Source organism: Aquarana catesbeiana, linkage group LG12 (assembly GCF_042186555.1).
Source record: "Aquarana catesbeiana isolate 2022-GZ linkage group LG12, ASM4218655v1, whole genome shotgun sequence".
In the NCBI taxonomy this organism is placed as follows: domain Eukaryota; kingdom Metazoa; phylum Chordata; class Amphibia; order Anura; family Ranidae; genus Aquarana; species Aquarana catesbeiana.
The window spans coordinates 67,835,960-67,856,336 of record NC_133335.1 but is presented as its reverse complement, the minus strand read 5'-3'; the positions used below and the strand labels follow the sequence as shown (position 1 = coordinate 67,856,336).

At 44.1% G+C, this 20,377-nt stretch overlaps 1 protein-coding gene across 1 annotated transcript in view; it reads left to right on the top strand.

Annotated features, from left to right (window-relative positions):
- Positions 1-3,356: 3,356 nt before the first annotated feature.
- CASC3 (CASC3 exon junction complex subunit) overlaps positions 3,357-20,377 on the top strand; it is a 53,740-nt gene continuing 36,719 nt past the window's right edge. The window contains exons 1-3 of the mRNA XM_073608001.1: positions 3,357-3,620; positions 18,063-18,093; positions 19,187-19,224. Of these exons, the coding sequence (XP_073464102.1) occupies positions 3,453-3,620; positions 18,063-18,093; positions 19,187-19,224 (237 nt within the window). The 5' untranslated portion in view covers positions 3,357-3,452. The remainder of the gene's footprint in view (positions 3,621-18,062; positions 18,094-19,186; positions 19,225-20,377) is intronic.

The following is a 20,377-nucleotide window of genomic DNA, read 5'->3' as shown; positions in this document are numbered from 1 at the left end:
GGCAGGGAAGGGGTTAAACACTAGGGGGCGATCAAGGGGTTAAGTGTGTCCTAGGGAGTGATTATAACAGTGGGGGGGATGGGCTACCACTGACATGACAGATCACTGCTCTCGATGACAAGGAGCAGTGGATCTCTGTCATGTCTCTAGGCAGAACGGGGAATGCCTTGTTTACATAGGCATCTCCCCATTCTGCGGCTCCATGACACAATTGCAGGGACACCAGCGGACATCGAGTCCGCGGGTGCCGTGGGCACGATCACGCTGTAAGGACGCGCGTGCCTGCTAGCCCCGCCAATTAAAGGGAATGCACGGGTACGCCCATTTGCCCACCGCTGCCATTGTGCTGACGTATATCGGCACGCAGCAGTTGGCAAGTGGTTAAAAAAAAAATTTAAGTCAGCAAGTGAGGTACTTACCGGTGCCTGGGGTCCAGCACTGTCTTCCTGCAGCCAATTATTTTTACTGCTGCCTCTCCCCGGCACCGCCATTTTGGACATGGGAGGGACTATCTGTGACTTCCTGAGGAATCACAGCCAATTCCCCACTGCGCCTTTGCAAGATTGCAGGGCACTGCGGGACTGGTCTTGCAGCCTCCTGGGGCATGTCTTAGGAGGCGGGGGGCATGTCTTAGGAGGCGGGGGGCATGTCTGAGTGCATGTCATTCTTGCCTAGGCAAGAATTGAGGAAGTGGGATCAAGTACCTGTCAAAAAAGGTACACTATTGTAAGCGGCGCTTTACCATCGGTATTCGCCCGCTAGCGGGGCAGTTTTACCCCCTGCTAGTGGCCGAGAAAGGGTTAAAAACCACCGTAAAGCACCTCTGCAGATGGGCACTGATAGGTGGCACTGGTATGCAGCACTGATGTGCACTCATAGGTGGCACTGATGGGCACTCATAGGCAGCACTGATGGGCACTTGTAGGTGGCATTGATGGGTACTTATGGGTGGCACTGATAAGTGGCACGGATGGGCACAGACAGGTGGCACCAATGGACACTGATGGGTGGCACAGATGACACTGATTGGTGGCACTGATGACACTAATGGGTGGCATTGCTGGGCATCACCGAAATATAATGGTGCCAATCAGTGCCCATTTGTGGGCACTGATTGGGCACAGACTGGGCACATGTGGATGGCCATGGGGTACATACCTGGCCATCCACATGTTGCCCCCTTCCCTGGTGGTGCTAGTGGTGTCCCTGGTGGTCCAGTGTGGTCATCTGAGGGGGGGCTGCGCTGATAAACAATCAGCACAGACCCCCCCTGTCAGGAGAGCCGCCGATCGGCTCTCCTCTACTCACGTCTGTCAGACGCGAGTGAGGAAAAGACGATCAACGGCTCTTCCTATTGACATCGTGATCAGCCGTGATTGGACACGGCTGATCACGTGGTAAAGAGCCTCCGCCGATGCAGGCGCGCGGCGGCATGTTATCCTGCTGGACGTCATATGACGCCCAGTCAGGATAACGGAACCACCGCCCAGCCGTCAATCTGCTATAGGCCGGGCGGGATTAAAGAAGTTAAGGTAAGTAAAGTTATTTGGATAGAATTTTTTTCTGATCCAGGGATCAGATAGAGGGGGGGTGAAAATTATCCTGGAATTGGGCGTTAAAGTGTTTTAAAGAATGGAGAGGGATTAGAACCCCTGGCAGTTTTTATTGCTGTCTGTATCCCCATCCTCTCGTTTTGTCCTGTTTAGAGTAAACCTCAAAGAAGATTCCAAATTTTGGGTTGTCACCAGAACAGGAATAGGGAGGAAATCTTCCAACGGGGGACACTGGTTCTGGTGACAACCAGGTACTCATTCACTTTGAAGGGGTTTCCTCTCACTTCCTGTTTTAGCTATGAGAGAGGAGTTAACAGGAAATCTCCCCAATGGGACACAGATGGCACAAAGAAACTGACAGGGTTAACCACTTTCCGACACTGACAAGGTGCCGACTGTGATTATACACAGCGGGAGCTGATCCGCAGGTACTGTGGATTGGATGTCCGCCAGCACCCGCCGATCATTTGGCACAGAAGCAGTACGGCAGTCTGTCTATGTAAACAAGGCAGATTGCCGTTCTGTCAGCAAAGTGTTGATCCTGTGTTCCTGCAAATCAGTGACAAGGATCCATGTCTTCCCCTAAAAGCCCCTCCCCCACAGTACACAAACACTGGCTAGGTACACATTTAACCCTTTGATCACCCCTGATGTTAACCTCCTCCCAGCCAGTGTCATTAGCACTGATCACTGTATTAGTGTCACTGGTCCCCAAAAAGTGTCAGTTAGGTGTTCAATTTGTCCTCTGCAATATCGCTTTCCCGCTAAAAATCGCTGATCGCCACCATTACTAGTAAAAAAAAAAAAATAAAATTCAATAAAAACATCCCATAGTTTGTAAACAAAATAACTTTTGCGCAAAAGCAATCAATATACGCATATTGGGATTTTTTTTACCAAAAATATGTAGCAGAATTTATATTGCCCTAAATTGATGAAGAAATTTGATTTTTTACATTTTTTTATTGGACATGTTTTATAGCAGAAAGTAAAAAATATTGTTTTTTTTTTTCAAAATTGTCGGTCTTTTTTTGTTTATAGCGCAAAAAGTAAAAAATTCGGAGGTGATCAAATACCACAAAAAAATAGCTCTATTTGTCGGCAAAAAAGGACATCAATTTTATTTGGGTACAGAGTGGCATGACCGCGCAATTGTCAGTTAAAGTAACGCAGTGCCGTACCACAAAAAAGGGCCTGGTCATGTAGCGGGGAAAACCATCCAGGGCTGAAGTGGTTAAAGAAGATTTTGGGTTGTCACCAGAACAGGAATAGGGATGAAATGGTTCAATGGGGACACTGGTTCTGGTGACAACCAGGTACTCGTGCACTTTGAATTGATTTTCTCTCACTTCCTGTTTTGGCTATAAGATAGGAAGTGACAGGAAATCTCCCCAATGGCACAAAGAATCTGATAGGAGTTAAAACCCTCCCTTACTATATAAAGAAAAATAAAAATTAAGTTTTGCCTTTGGTTCTACTTTTAGTCACTGGAAAGTTTTTTGTCAGTCAATGGTAATGAGTATGTCATACTGGGAACAGGCCACAAGATGGCGCCCTTTGCTGTGAGAATGGGGCGGTCTCTCACTGAGGCCCTCCAGTGCCACACATGACTTCCTGACACACAATGCGGAGACACCAACACGCCCACACAGCGCGTGCCCCGCCCTCTGTATTATTACCTCATCGCCGCACAACACGTCACTTCCGTCACAAATTCTGACGGGTCGCCTAATCTGACGAAACGCCGGAAGCGCTGCACAAGCCACCTCACGGATTGGTCCGGCGCATGGTACTCTGGGAATTGTAGTCCCCTCCCCCCAGTCATCTCTACAGAGGGGCGCGCTGCACGCCGGGAAGTGTAGTTTCCAGTGCAGCCCCGCGGATTCTCTCCTCACGGACATGGCGGACAGGAGGCGGCGGAGGAGACGTGCGTCCCAGGACAGCGAGGAGGAGGAAGAAGAGTCCGGCAGCGAGAGCGCGGGCTCCGAGGAGAAGCCGGCCCTACCGGGGAAAAGTGAGCCCCGAGAGGTCGTGGTGCCTGTCAGAGAGGGAGACAAGTCCGAGTGTGTAAGTGTGCAAAGGCCGGCACTGTACAGGGATGGGGGGCGCACGCCGACCACCTACAGGTACACCCCTACCTACCTACCTTATAGAGCGGAGCAGAGTGCTGCCACCCCTAGCAGCCTATCAGAACTCAGCTTACTAAGACCACACCAGTGTCAGGCAGGCTCTGATTGGTTACTAGGGATAATGCACTGAGTGTTCTTGTCTCTGCAGTGTGAGGATGTACAGACAGCTGGGCCGAGACACTTGGTGCTGTAGCCATAGCAACTGCCCTGGCTTCTAATTGGCTGCTATTAGGCCCCATTCACACCTAGCTTTTTACTCACAACACACATAGTGCACCCCATTCATTTCAATCAGCAAAGTAAATCATGGAGCTTTTTTATGCATTCAGTTTTGCCTGCATTTTTTTTTATACCACTCATTTTACAGTGTTTGCATGCAAAAAAAACAAAAAAAAAAAAACACGTCAGCTTGCTGTGGATGTCATTTACAACGAACGATGCCTGATGTGGTTTTATAAATGTGTGCAGAAATGTGCAATTTTGACATGCAGGTGTGAGTGGAGCCTTAGGGATGAGTTTGGAAAGAAGGTATCCCCCCCCCCCCCCAATCACCTGCAGCCAGGGCATTCCCTGCACCCCATGGCCGCATGTACACAAAGGGGCGAGGATGCCCGTGATATCATTTACCTAATATGGTCACATTACATCAATGTCATTTACCAAATAAGACCATGTGACTGTATTAGGTCAATGATGTCACAAGCATTCCCTGCCCACACAGCTGCAGGGACACAAAGGGGTGGGGATGCTGGCGGCATTGTCAACAGCTTGCTGGCTGCACTATAGTCGACTGACGGCTACAGTGCGTCTGGCCAGTTCTGGGAGGGCACCATGTGACAATCTTCTGTGATCGCCGTGTCCTTAGTAGAGCTGCACGATTCTGGCTAAAATGAGAATCACGATTTATTTATTTTTTTGCTTAGAAGATAGATCATGATTCTCTTACGATTCTCGCTACGTAACATCATCTTTCACATTAAAACAATGGGCTAACTTTACTGACTGTTTCATTTTTTTTTTATTCATTGAAGTGTATTTTTTCCCCAAAAATTGCGTTTGAAAGACCGCTGGGCAAATACAGTGTGACATAAAATATTGCAGCAATTGACATTTTATTCCCTAGGGTCCCTGCTATAATATATATAATGTTTGGGGAATCCAAGTACCGTATTTTATCAGCGTATAACACTCACTTTTTTCCCCTTAAAATAGGGGAAAATCGTGGGTGCGTGTGATACGCCGATCCCCTGCGATCCCCCGCCGATTCTGAGTCTTTTGACAGCTTTCGGCTGCTCTCTGCGTCTTTTGGCCGTTCTCAGCGGCTCTCGCAGTCCCGCCGAGAATGGCCGAGGCATTTTTAAACGCCAGATGTCTGCGATGGACACTGACAAGGCTGCAATGGGGGACAAGGCACAGATGGACACTGACAAGGCTGAAATTGGGGACAATGCTACAGATGGACACTGACAAGGCTGCAAATGGACACTGATGAGGCTGCATTGATGCAAATTTAAATGTAAGTTTTTTTGTTTTCCTTAAACTTCCCTCCTAAAAGCTTTTTTCCTTAAAATTCCCTCCTAAACTTGGGGTGCGTGTTATATGCCGATAAATTCGGTAATTTTCTAGCAAAAAATATTGATTTGAACTTCAACTAGTGTCAGAAAAAGATTTAGACTTTAAGTGGTTAAACTTCCTGCATTTACGCTTGGCAGACTGCCTGGATTTTTTTTTTCACACAGAAGTTTTATCCCTTTGATCTAAGAAGGAAGAGTTAGTTAGTATTTCATGAAAAACTTGGCAGACTGCCCTGATGTTTTCTTTTGACAGCTGAGTGAGCAGATAAGTCTCTCCACTTGTTATAGGAAAGAATTGGCAAACTCTGCAATAGAGATCGTCAGGGGGGTTGAATCGAGATCACGATTTTTTTTAACGATTAATTGTGCAGCTCTAGTCCTTAGGACACAGCTGATCGCAGATCAGGGTAAAGGGCCAATCACAGCGGCCTTTTATTTATTTAAGGTACTTGTATAGCACCGTCAATTTACGCAGCGCTTTAGATATACATTGTACATTCACATCAGTCCCTACCTTCAAGGAGCTTACAATCTAAGGTCCCTAACTCACATTCATACATACTAGGGACAATTTAGACAGGATCCAATTAACCTACCAGCATGTCTTTGGAGTGTGGGAGGAAACCGGAGTACCCAGAGGAAACCCACACAGGCACAGGGAGAACATGCAAACTCCAAGCAGGTAGTGTCGTGGTTGGGATTCGAACCAGTGACCCTTCTTACTGCTAGGCGAGAGTGCTACCCACTACACCACTGTGGCGCCCTTTTACCACATGATCAGCTGTGTCCAATGACAGCTCATCACAATGTAAACACAAATAGGTTATCAGCATTCCATTCTTCATGCTGACAGCGTGAGTAGAGCCGATACCTGGCTTGTGTAAAAGGAACATCTACACTAGGGTTGCACTGATACTAGGCATTCACACAAGTATTGGTACTCATGAAAATGCACCAATACCTTCTGGCTCAGTTGTCAGCGGGATTAGAGGAGGAGGACGTAGGATGACAGCAGGGTCCCTCGTAGTTGTGGGACCAACAGTGCTAGTTGTTGGGAGTGCTGTGTTTTTTCATCACTTGGTATCATTCAGATGGTAATATTACATAGCACACTGATAGATGATGGAGACTTCGATTACTTAAAAAGAAAAAAAAAAAGTATCGGTGTTCGTTGCCAAAAAAGTGGTATGGGTGCATCCCTAATCAGTGCCCTGATTATCAGTGTAGTCCCAACAGTGCCAATCAGTGCCTCCTAATCAGTGTCACCTGTCAGTGCCGTCTCATCAGTGAGGCTGGGTTCACACTGCTGCGGTGGCAGACATCGCATGTGATTCGCAGCGCACTGCTGTTCACATCACATGCGATGTCTGTGCTGTGCGATATCAGCCATACAGATAGTATGGCTGATATCGCACCGCATTCGGTCCAAACTCGCACAGGACCCTTTTTTTTGTTCGGACCAAAATCGGATCGCATGGGTGTTCACACCTATGCGATCCGAAAATGTCCGAATTGTCAGTTCGCATTGCGATATGCGGGCTGAACTGGGGGTGTCATTAACATTGTATGACACTCCCCAGCAGTTCGCATATGGCAGTGTGAACTGCTGTGCGAGTTGGTGCGATGCGGGAACCCCCGCAGTAAATTCGCTGCGTTCCCGCACCGCAGCAGTGTGAACCCAGCCTAAAGGAGAATACCTGTTTGCTAAATTTTATAACAAACTATAAAAAACTTTTTTTTTTTCCTTTTTAATTAGCAAAAATAAAAATCCCAGTGGTAATTACCACCATAAGAAAGCTCTATTTGTGTAAAAAAAAATTATAAAAACGTAATTTGGGTACATTGCTGCATGACCGCACAATTGTCATTCAAAGTGTGACAGCCCTGAAAATTGGCCTGGGCAGGTAGGGGGTAAAAGTGCCCAGTTGGCAAGTGGTTAATCTCATCTGGCCACATGGTCCTATTTAGCCAATGACATTGATGTAATGTGGCCATATTAGGTCGCTGATGTCATGAGCATCTCCATCCCTTTGTGTACATACAGCTGTGGGAGCGGGGATGCTCATGACATCATTGACCTAATATGGCCACGTTTCAATAATGTAATTGACAAAACAAGACCATATGGCCATATAAGAGCGGTGATGTCACGCGCATCTCCTGCCAAGGCTTTCCCCACAGTGGCATGTGCCAAAAAGGGCAGGGGAAGCATGTGACATCATTGACCTAATTCATCCACATGGCCTTATTTAGTCAGTACATTGATATAATGGATATATTAGGTCTATGATGTCACGAGCATCCACCGCCCTTTTTGTGTAAGTGCCGCTGTGGGGGTAGGAGATGTTTGTGACATCATTGACCTAATATGGCAACGTGGTCTTTAGTCAATGATTTTTCATGTAATGTGCCATATTTGGTCAATGATGTCATCCCCACCCGCTTTGTGTAAGAGAAAATGGGAGCAGGGAATGCCCCGGCCGCAGCTGGGCAGGAGTGACTACTTCCTTGCGGGTTCCGTCCAGACCCAGAAGGAAGCGTTCAGTCACCTGCAGCCGGGGCATTAAGTAAGAGATTGCAGACATGATACAAGAGATGGTCAGAGACTGCAGACTGCATTTTTCTTGCACTAAAGGTGCCAATGATGGCCAACAATAAATTAGTTTTAAATTGATGATATTAATTAAAAAGTTGAATATAATACAATTTTATATACAAAAATATAAATATTTGTTAAAAACTGTCATTTTTGGCTAAGTGCATTCTGCATTTTTGGTTTTGGCACCAAAATTTCCATTCGGTGCACCTTTACTTATTTGGACAATGACAGGTTAGGTAATGATGTCACATTCTCACCCCCTTGTGTACATGCAGGAGGAGGGGGCAGGGAATGCCCTGGTCACAGTTGATTGGGTGGGAGTGATAGCTTCCTTGTGGATTTGGTCTGAACCCAAGCTCATCCCTAGGCCTGCTATGGGTTTACTGCAGTTTTCATTCAGGGCATTGCTGTTTGGACTATGCGTTGATCAATCCTGAGTGTGTGTTTAGTGTACGGAGGGAGGTGTAATCTCTGCACTACAAGGGTTAAAGTTGAAGCTAAGGCGAGCTGGTAAATGACATATTTACTGGCTCCTTCCTCCGCTCTCCATCCTGACAGATCTGGGACGAGGGGGGGAGCTGGAGGAGGACCTGGGGGACAGTCGGGGATGATCGGTGCAGCAGTGGGAGCAGTTATAAGCATCAATCTCCCTGTATAGCTTTCAATAAAGCAGCTGATAGCAGCGGGAGGGAGAGGAGGAGAAGTGGCTGTCAGCTGCTTTATTAAAAGCTATACAGAGAGATTGATGATTATAACTGCCGCACTGGTATTGGATTAAGCATCGGAACATTTGCATGAGTACAAGTACTCGTGCAAATGCTCGATATCGGTACCGATACTGGTATCGGTGCAACCCTAATATAAATCCATTTTGTGTGCACCAATTGCCTTTTGGAAACCCTGATATTACCTTGTAAAAGTAGTAGTGGCATCATCACTGTGCAGATAGTAGAACTGTGGGAGGAGCCCAGAAGTCTCCACCCACCATAGGCCAGTGACAGGAGGTGGAGGAGACAAGACCAGTCACCTTGCACAAGGAAGGAGAGCAGCAGTGACCGGTCTTTATTACAGGAAGCTCCCACACAAAGGCATGCTGGATTACTGCACAGATCTGTAGAAGAAATACACAACGCAAACCAAGATTCAAGAATACATGCTTGTCACAGAGTTCAGCTTTAAAGGTGACCTTACTCAGAAAAACGTATTCAGGGAAGCATAATGTTTGTTCATGCACCTCCAGATAATTTCTCCTGCAGTGTTGAGCAAGTTTACCAGCTGAGTGGCGTGCCTCTTCAGGAGGTGGAGGGGGTTACTAAAGCTGGAGAGTACAAATTTGGTGCAGCTGTGCACAGCAACCAATCAGCTACCACTTTTTTTTTTTTCTTTTTTAGTCAAAGCTTAATTGAACGAGGGCTGCAACTAACGATTATTTTCATAATCGATTAGTTGGCCGGTTATTGTTTTGATCGGTTAATAACCTTAAAAAAAGTGTGGTGTATAATTTAGTTAATATGTAAAGTTTAAAAAAAAGGCAATTTATTCTTAAATATCTCTATGCAGTGATCAATATAAATAACCAACTATATTGTTAGGGAGCAAAATCTCTAATCCACTCTGAGAATAACAGAAGAGGTATACTGTATATACTATTAGAGGAGATATACTGTGTATACTATTAGAGGAGATATACTGTATATACTATTAGAGGAGATATACTGTGTATGCTATTAGAGGAGATATACTGTATATACTATTAGAGGAGATATACTGTGTATGCTATTAGAGGAGATATACTGTATATACTATTAGAGGAGATATACTGTGTATGCTATTAGAGGTTGAATCTGGTAAATATCATCAGACTCAGAGATCAATTTTTATTTAAAGGAAAAAAAAAAGTTAGACTGTTTTGCAGAACTGTAATATATTATATGCTGGCCATACAAAAACAATATCTTCCTTCAAAAAGTAATTTTAAGAATGTTCGATTTTCTAATCGTTAGTGGGGTCAGATCGACGTTTGTTTTCAACCACAGTGACGGGAAAATTTAGAAATAATAGAAAACTTCTTGGTCAAATGAATTTTTAGACAGTGTATGTAGTTTTCATTCAGAAATTATATTTGTTTTAAAACAGAATGTTAAAAGCAAGTGACATTTTCAAACAAAATTCTTTCATTCAGCGATAGTAAAAAGATTTTTCGTATGAATAGTCTTGTCTGACAATAGATCCGTGTGGCCAGCATAAGGCTCGGTACACACCTATGCAGTTTGCTTTTGATCTGTTTTTGCTGTGCGTTTTGATTTTTGCGCACGTGTTTTTTTTCTGTGATTCGCGTTTTTGCTTTTTTTTTTTTTTTTTTGGCCTATTTGTTGTTGGTTAGATTAAAAAACACAAATTGCTGCCAAAACGCATTACATGCTTTTCTTCAGCTTCTCCATTGAAGTGTATTGAACCAAAAAAGCACTGTTTTGTGTTGAAAAAAGTCCTTGACCCTTTACAAATACGCAGCAGCTGAAAAAAGTATAGTGAACTTGTAAATAGGAAACCATGTTAAACTGGAGTGGGTTTCTGCAAAAATCACCAAAAAACACATAGGTGTGATCCAGGCCTAAGACGTTTAGTAACATAATGGGGTTAAAAAAACTAAAATTAGGCGTTTATAGTACAAAAAGAGCAAATAATCGCTACTGTAAGGGGTTCCTTTTTTTTTTTTTTTTTTTTTTTTTTTTTTACCGTGGAACAGTGAAAGTAATATTTACAGTAGCAATTGTTCTTTTTTGTACTTTAAAGGGCTAATTTTAGTTTGTTTTTTTTTATTTATTTATTTTATTTTTTTTTACCCCCATTTATGTTACTGCCCGATTAATCGATTATGAAAATAGTAATTGATTGGTTGTCGATTAATTGATTAGTTGTTCCGGCCCTAAATTGAACAAGCTAAAGTTAGAAGCTGATTGGTTGCTGTGCACACCAGTTTTAGTAAATCAACCGCACAGTGTAGTGTGTAGTTGTAGAAGCCTTGTGTGCAGAGGAATGAAGGGGGGGGGGGGGGGAGTTACTCTGTGCTGTTTGCATAGGCTGCCCAATCAAAGCGCACAGAATGTAGAGGCCCACTAAACAGGGGAAATGGCATTCCAGTCTATAGGCATGCACTTGCTGTACCCAACACTAGACATGTGGGATGCAATGTTGTTTGATTGCAGAGATCTATTGTCTGCAGTATGGGAGAACCCTGGCCTCTTCATGATCAATCATTTATGTTCTGCACTTATAGAAGGGGAGTGAGATATGGGGATAATGTGTGGCTTTATGTTCTTCTGATGCATATAAGGTATTGCTTCTAACAGGCATTACAAGAGAAATATGTTTTCTGTTTAGTACCAGTGTACTGAAAATAAGGAAGTGAGGTGTCTGTATAGATTGTGAGAGAACTGGATGTTGTGACACTGACACCAACACTGCCAGCATTGTATTTTGGGCCAAATTTGGTTACCTTTTTAGGGTCCTTGCAAACGGTTGGCCAAGTCCGTTCAACATAAATGCCAGTGCCCAGGCTTTCCTCCGCCCAGGCAGCATATAGCCTCCCATAGGGTTGCGCCAATACTGTGTTTTTTGTGTGTGTGTGTTTTTTTTTTTTTTATTTGTACCGATACTTTCGGTCAAGTACTCCTCCCCCTATACAGAGTACCAATACTTTGCGGTGCACTTTGCGTCAGTACAAACAAAATATGCGGAAATTGCACAGCAAAGAATTGCATGCGATTTCAACAGGAATGCGGTGCGATTCCTCTCCGAATTGCATACATTTTCCCCCACCGCTGGTGTGTGTATGTGTAAAAACGGAAGCACCATCTTGTGGGCGGTTTACTAAAATGTTAGAACTCACATTAAGTACATATACAAAATCCGCATAGTGTCCCAGTCCTGCCGATGATAGAAAATCATGGCCACTGGAGGTGCCCACAGGTCTGGAGGAGAAGTTCTGGGACCCCTGTGGATGTAGGGCAGAAGTGATGTCAGCTTGGGGGCTGACCGCCTCTAAATCTCCTCCACCGGCAGGACCGGGACACTATGCAGATTTTGCATTTGACCAGATATGTACTTAATGTGAGTTATAAAATTTTTATTAAACTGCCCACTAGTGCTTTCCTTTGGTCGGTATTGGTGCATCCCTAGTGAATTGTTGTATGCTGTGGTACTAGGTATGCAGTGGTCTTATCGTAAACACGAGTACAGCTTACAGTCCTATTTGGGATGTAATATGATAAAAAATCTGACCAACCCCCAAACTACTCCTCCTCCTGTGATAGCGGACGGGGTTCTTCTTCTCTGCAGCAGCTGTCAGTTTTTGAAATTTGCAATCTAGGGTTGTCCTGTCCTGATACCACTTTTTTAAGACCGAGTACAAGTACTGATACTTTTTTCCAAGTACTCGCCGATACCAATACTTTTTTTTAATGTCATGTGACAATGGCACGTGTGTCAGTAGTTTTTTGTTTTTACAGTTTATTTTGTTGTTTTTTTTACAATGCATTCTTTTTATAAAGGGGGGGGGGGGGTGGACAGTGTCAGTGTTTTGTTTTTTTTGTTTTTTTATTATTTTTTACAATTAAATTTCTTTTTATTCTTTTTTTTAATTATTTTTATTAGCCCTGTTGGGGGGTTTTGGTAAGATATCAGAGGTCTTAACAGACCCCTGACATCTCCCCTTTGAGACAGGGAAAGGGACTGAGGACACATGTTTCCCAGTCCCCTTCTCAGCAGCCTCAGCTGCACTGAAAATGAATGGAGAGGAGACAGAGGCTCCTCTCCATTCATAAACTGAAGCATTGTAAACGCAGGTTGCGAGGTTTTAGTTATGTGAATGGAGAGAGTCAGTTATCACTGACCATTCGGAAAAGGAAGGAGCCAGATTTACTGGCTCCTATCTCCGCTCACCATCCTGAAAGATCGAGGGGGCAGAGGAGGAGAACGGGGGGGGGGGGGCAGAGGAGGAGAATGGGGGGGGGGCAGAGGAGGAGCACGGAGGGGGACAGCAGCAGAACAGAGGGGGACTGGAGGAGGATACAGGGCAGGGACAGTCAGCAGTGATCGCTGCAGCTTTGGGGACTGTTACAAACACTGATCACCGCTGTGTAGATTTCACTATAACAGCTGAAAGGGGGGGAGAGAGAAGCAGAGAAACGGCTGTCAGGCTTTATTGAAATCTATACAGGGTGATTGGTGCTTGTAACTCTCCCTCCGCACTGATCACCCTGACTGTCCAGGTATCGAGTGAAGCATCGGAGCATTTGCCCGAGTACAAGTACTCGGGCAAATGCTCGGTATCAGTACCGATACTAGTATCGGGACAACCCTAGAATGAACTGCAAGTCCTGTCTGCCACCACGGCAGGAGGTTTTGTAGTTCTCAATAGAACAAAAGGTGATCACCACAATCGTAGTCGATTGGCACCCAGCTCTCTAAATGATGGTCCCATACCTCGGTACAAACAAGTTGCTGGAGGAGGAGGCTGGAGAAGCCCAGCCTTGTAATGTGGGTGCAATGCCTTGCAGGCTCTTTTTGAAAAAAAAAAAGCATGTACATTTCTCTGCTGCAAATATATGTTCATTAATTCTTTTTTTGTGAAAGGTGGACTTTGCTTTTAATGTGCTTCAAATGAGGTTACTGTCGATAGCAGTTCCATCTCTCACTATCAGAGGTTTAATCGCCAATGTAGTTCTAGCCTAAGCTTGTAAAATGCTTTGTGAGTTCTGCTGAATTTGCTGCTTTTCAGACTGGCAATTACAATCTAAAACTGACAGTCTGTCAGGGCCTTGTAGTGCATGTTTTGTAGTTTTCCTCTGACTTACTTTTTGATATAGTCATGTTGTTGTGCTCTTCATAGAAGATCAACAAAGTCTATTTCTTCAGACAGACTTGATCACATGTGTGAAAACATCAGGGATAGGGAAGTGATTGTACTAGGTGCAATAAATACTACTTCGTTTAAAAAAATTAGGGGTTTTTCATGGCAGTTTGTTGCATGAAGTTAAAGCATGTGATGATAAAGAGAAGCTTGGAAAAAATCCATGCATTCTTGAACTTTAAACTTTTAAATCTTTATAGGACTGAATAAGATAATTTGCCATTTTCTCTATAGTGTACCAAAGCTTTTCTGTAGATGAATGATGGCACTCAACTGCACTGTGCTGATGTGTATACTGGGAATTTGTATACAGGGAATGTGCTTGTGTATGAGAAGTGTGATTGTTCGTATGATGTAAATTTTATGGGTTAGTTGCTAGAGATGAACTGTAATTTCAGTGTAAAAGGGCCAATGATCTCCGTCATATGAACTACAATGAATGCAATTCTATCCATCTATGGCAGTTTTTTTTTTACCTTTTAGGGCACTTTCACACTGGGGTGGGGGGGCGTTGGCGGTAAAGCGGTCTTTAGCAGCACTTTTCGGCCACTAGCGGGGTGCTTTTAACCCCCGCTAGTGGCCGGTGAAGTGGTTAAAAGCGCGGTTGCCGAAGAAGAGCTTTGAAGGTGCTTTGCAGGGGGCTGCCCATTGATTTTAATGGGCAGGGGCGCTTTAGGAGCTTTGTATACACCGCTCCTAAAGTGCCCCAAAGATGCTGCTAGCAGGACTTTTTTTTTTTTTTTTTAGCATCCTTGAAGCGCACCACTCCAGTGTGAAAGCACTCAGGCATTCACACTGGAGTGACAGGAGAGGCGCTTTCCAGGCGCTATTTTTAGCTTTAAAATGCCTGTTAAGCACCTCAGTGTGAAAGTGGCCCAAAAGTGGTTGTAACCCTTAAAGTGTAAGTAAACCCTCCTGTTTTCAGCCAAGGAAGCTGCCATCTTTCCTCTGTTTAATCTACAACTGCCATGATGCTGCACATGTGATCAATTATGACACCAGCCATTGGATGGTTTGACAGTTTGGTTGAGAGCACAACCAATGGGAGTGCTGCATTTCCGGCACATGACGGAAATTAAACTGTTTTATGGCTGGGTTTACTACCGCTTTAAGAGATCCCATTTCCTTATAGCAGGTTAGGGCCCTTTCACACTGGGGCGGGGGCGGCGTCGGTGGTAAAACGCCTCTATTGTAAACGGCGCTTTACTGTCGGTATTCGTCCGCTAGCGGGGCGGTTTTACCCCCCGCTAGCAGCCGAGAAATAGTTAAAAACCACCACAAAGCTCCTCTGCAGAGGCGCTTTGCCGGCGGTATAGCCGCGCTGTCCCATTGATTTCAATTGGAAGGAGCGGTGAAGGAGCGGTATATACTCCGCTCCTTCATGGCTCCGAAGATGCCGCTAGCAGGACTTTTTTTCCCGTCCTGCTAGCGCACCGCTCCAGTGTGAAAGCCCTCGGGGCTTTCACACCGGAGAGACAGCAGCGGCTGTTTCGGGTCGGTTTGTAGGAGCTATTAGCGCAATAGCGCCTGCAAGCCGCCCCAGTGTGAAAGGGCCCTTAAACATCACAGTGTGCTGTCTAACCTGTCCCTCTGTAAGCTGTAAAAAAAAAACCCTGGCTGATCCTGCTCTCCCCACCCCTCTGTAAACTGACCACATTTATCATGGCTGCTGAGCCCCTGATACTGTGATCAGTTTGCGTGCCTCCGTCATCCGCTGTCTCTCCTCCATTTAAAGGTTACAAACACTTTTAAGGTAAAAAATATTCTGCGCCCAATCCGAGCTAGCGACCTGCCCGAGAGCAGCGACTCTCACTGCTGTGTCTCCCTCCTCCTCATTGGTCAGTATGATAGCTGTCAAATGCTGTGCCGAGGGACGGAGCCAAGTTGCCCGGTCTGTGTCTATAAACGCAGACTGGGTGGCTTGAAAGCGAGCCTGTGGGGGGCTGTAGAAAAGATGGATCGGGGCTGCTCTATGCAAAACTATTGCATAGAGCAGGTAAGTATACATTCTTTGTTATTTAAAAAAAAACAAAAAACTGAAGGTTTAGTGTTACTTTAAGTGAAAAGTATAATACCATTCGAAGTGGAACTGCAGTCTAGTTCTACAGTGTCCCTGTTGGAGAAATTCATGGTGACTTCCTGTTGTGCTAATAGCACTGTCGCCTAATGTAGCTTTGTTAGTCATCTGTGTTCCTGTTAAAGTCCCCACTTTGGTACCCGAGCAAAAAGGGAAAAGAAAACCTCCCCAAATAATTTGAAGCGCTGCGCAAAATGTTGGCGCTATATAAATCCTGTATAATAATAACTAAAACCTGACAGAGGATGTGACCCATCCACAATATATATAAGGCTGGAGTTGCACTTTAATTTGTCATGTGGAGGGACAGATGGTCCCAGTAATTACATTACCTTTTTCCCAACATGTTCCAATCCATGTGGAAATTATATACATGTTAAAGAGGTTGTAAACCTCCCTGTAGTACTTGTACCTAATAGGTAAGCCTAGAATAAGACTTACCTAATAGGTACTGTAAATATCTCCTAAGCGTGTGCCGTTTAGGAGATATTTACTGTACACTGCACCAATTATGTAATCGGCGCAATGCGCTCTGAAGGAACGTCCGCCCGCGCCGTGACTGGCGGCTCCCCCTCGCATGCGGGGGGATTGACACATAGCCGGAGTCTGCGGCCTCGGAAGGAAGAGGGGCAAACATGGATGCCGCCTGCAGCGGGGATGATGCGGGCTTCGTTTGCAGGTGTCTAGTATTCTATATGCTATAATGTGCTAGTATGCGATGCATAGTAGCTCTTTATGCCTTTACTTTGCAGGGAAGGGGAAAGCTTTTTTTTTTTTTTTTTCTCCCCCCCTGCAGGGTTTACTTCCTCTTTAAGGCATTTATAAATTAGCTGCATGCTAGTCTATTTAACCCTTTTATGTCTAATCCTTTTTCTGACATTTAAAATCAGTAATTTTTGCTAGAAAATCACTTAGAACCCCCAAACTATATATATATATATATATATATATATATATATATATATAGAGAGAGAGAATTTTTAACAGAGACCCTAGAGAATAAAATGGTGATCGTTTCAATATTTTATGTCGCACGGTATTTGCGCAGCGTTCTTTAAAACACAATTTTTTGGGGGAAAAAAACACTCATGAATTTAAAACAAAACTGTAAAGTTAGCCCTAATTTTTTTTGTATATTGTGAAATATGGTGTTACGCCGAGTAAAAAGATACCTAATATGTCATGTATTTGAAATTGCACACACTCGTGGAACGGTGACAAACAGTACTTAAAAAATCTCCACAGGTGCCGCTTTAAACATTTCTACAGGTTACCAGTTTGAAGGTACAGAAGGAGGTCTTGTGGTAGAAATATTGCTCTCGCTGTAATGATCGCTGCAATACCTCACGTGTGTGGTTTGAACACCGTTTACATTTGCGACCTGACTTCCGTATGCGTTTGCTTCTGTGCGCAAGCACGGAGGGACGGGACACTTGAAATTTTTTTTTTTTTCGTATTTGTTTTTTAATATTTTTTTTTTCTTTACACTGTCTTTTTAAAATAAATTTCTGATCATTTTTATTGCTAACACAAGGAATATAAACAATCCTTGTGACTGTAATAGTCAGTGACAGGTACTCTTTTTATGGAGGTATCTGGGGTTTCTAAGACCCCAAATCCCTCCTTTGCACTTAAAAGTATTCAAAACGCCAAAATCTGCGTTTTGGAATACTAGGGTTTTTTTTAAATCGGCGCCATCGGCAGCCGAGTAAACCGGAAGTGATGCCATGACATCGCTTCCGGGTTACTAGTTCCGAGACCCAATGGAAGCCGATTCTGGCTTTGTTTGGGCCTTCGGCCAGCCGGCGGACGTGTCTGCTGGTTGCGCGGGCCTCCCGGTGGCATCACCCGGTACAACCCCTTCAAGCCGAGGCTGCATATTTGCTTACAGTTGGCGTGAAGGGGTTAACATGCAATTCTCATTATCCATACGTATAACTGTATTGTGTATTTTAGCTTTAAACCTACACCTCTACTTACAAAGGTTTACACTGTTTAGTTCTAAACACACAAACGTGCAGATATTTTTAGACTCTGCTGGAAGCGAAATATTTTGGCACCTGTCAGAACATAAAGGAGTAAAAGCTACAGTAATTTTAATGATCTGGTGGTAAAGTTATTATTGTAAACTATAGGAGTTTAAAAGCAAATGCACCAAACCTGTATGGGCACGGGATTGCATTTTTCTTTATTAATTTTTTTTTTTTTTTCTTTTAAAGGAAAGCGAAGATGGTATTGGCGATGGTGATGGTAAGTGCATGTTCCACAGGTATTTGAAGTCCAATTTATGTAATAGAACAGAATTCTGAAGTGTGCTGAGTGCATGGCACGTGTCACATTTTTTAACTGTTTGGAAATGGTTTCATTTGGTTCTGATTCTTCATTAGTGTTATTCTATGAAAAAAAAAATTCTTACTACCACATTTTATGCCCATGTCACGCCTGCACTCTTGCTGTTGGTGCAAACTTGCTAGTGGCAGAATGGATGTGTAGGACATGTTGACTGGTGAAAAACTTCCCTCCTTGCTTGTATGGCATTGATCTCTTGCTACCCACTCCGACAACATTTTAGGCAGCAAGATAGCAATTCCTCGCTGATCCAGCCAGCGAGAGAGTGACAAATACAAAGCAGGTGAGCATCCGCCCTGCACTTTTAGTGATCCGGTCTCTGGCGATTTTTTGCCATATTGCATAAGTGCCCAAAAGTCTCTAACATCGACTTAGTGGAATTTTTTTTACCACTCGATGCAAGATGTTTACAGTTCAGGTGCAAGATATTTTAGGCCTCGTTCACATAGGGCGTACTAAAGAGAATGCCCTGCTTGGCCCAGAACGCAAATGGTAAGCGTTCAGGGCTGTGCACGCATGTGAATGTCAAATTGGCAGCACCATTGACATCAGTAAGACTGCCTACATCGGGATGAACGAACACCTGTGCATCCCCGTGTGAGTATGGACGTACTCTTTAGTGCGTCCTGTGTCAATGATGCCTTAGGTCTCCTTGCATGAACTGCTCAATTGCAATGCTCAACAACTTGTAACTGGCCCTAATTTTTTCCAAGCCCGCTGGCTGTCGCTAGTTATTGTGCTGCATGGCTAGAGTCAGAATGAGACAGTGGTTGCATGAATGGACAAGACTCCATTCATCTTGTGTGATTGCCCTTTTGTGTGTTTGTTTTTGGGACAAGTGAGAGTTTGGCTTCACAGTCGGCCAGCTCTGCAGCTGCAGCTCTATTGAGATGTTAGCCAGCATGAAAATGTGGAACTAGCTTGCAGCATTGTACAGTTATGTGTATGGCTTCTTATTTTTTTTTTTTTTTTTTTCTGTCTTCTTTACCTACAGCCGTGTTGTCAGACTACGAAAGTGCTGAGGAGTCTGAAGTAAGTATCCTAAAACTAATAGTCGTTAGGAGATCTGTTTATGCTTGTAAATCATTGAATCTGCTTTTATTATAGTCTGAAAGTCAGCCCATTCATAACTGGTCAGTCTGCTTTATGTGGCCTATATCTCTCTGGCAGATGTGTTGCTCCTGACAGTTTTTTTACACTTGGAATAGATGGAACAATGCTGTAAAAAAGGGGCATACCTTAGCAGGAGAGGGCAGACATTGGCATGGTTTCAAAATGCTTTTCCAGTTATAACTCCATGCCTTAAGGCACTGGCTGCCTCAATCCTATAACACTTCATAAATATCAATGTCAATTGGGGCCCACTGCAGTAAACATTCACATTGTAAGGCCTGACACTTTCATACATTGCCCTGAAATTCCTTATATTTCTGATTAGCTCCAGCAGCTGCAGTGTTGACTATGCTACAAGGACATTTGTGATTGCTTGGAACATTTAAACTTTTATAGGACCCTTTTAGATGGGCTTTCCGATCATGTATGCCTGTCAGTTTATTAGGCAGACCTGATTGGAAGCTCCATGCAACTCTCTGGACAATCTGATCTAAACTGACTTGTGTTTGTTTACACTCGCCTACCTCTGAGTCCATGCAGTACCTAAACGTGACTAATCAGAGGTAGCCTCTACATCCAGCCGCCCATACAGCTATAATGGGTCTGCCTGGACACAAACTAAATGAGCACAGATGTCAAAAACCTGACATCCATCCCATACAGCTCCAGTTCAGCAGGGGATCTGCTCATGGATCTCTTGCTAAACGGAGCAGATGGGCTCTGTGTTAAAGAGCCTTTAGGGCTAATTTATAAAAGAAGAGCAGATGAAGTGGTAGCAACCAATTAGTAGCTGTATTAGATTATACCTAATTGGTTAAATTGTGCATTTGCTCCACTTTTGCTCTAGTTTAATTGAATATTTTCTGTTGTGTGGAATCTGGGACCATCACTTGTGATTATCAGACCATTTATGGTCACCCTAAGGCTTAAACTATACAGGGGCTTTTTAACTTGATTGGAAATTATTACCCAGGATGGGTTACAGATCTCATTATTAGTTGGATTAACCTCCTTCACAGAGTTGTATTGTGATTTCCAGCAGTTGCATGTTGCTGTGATTGTCTGACTGTAT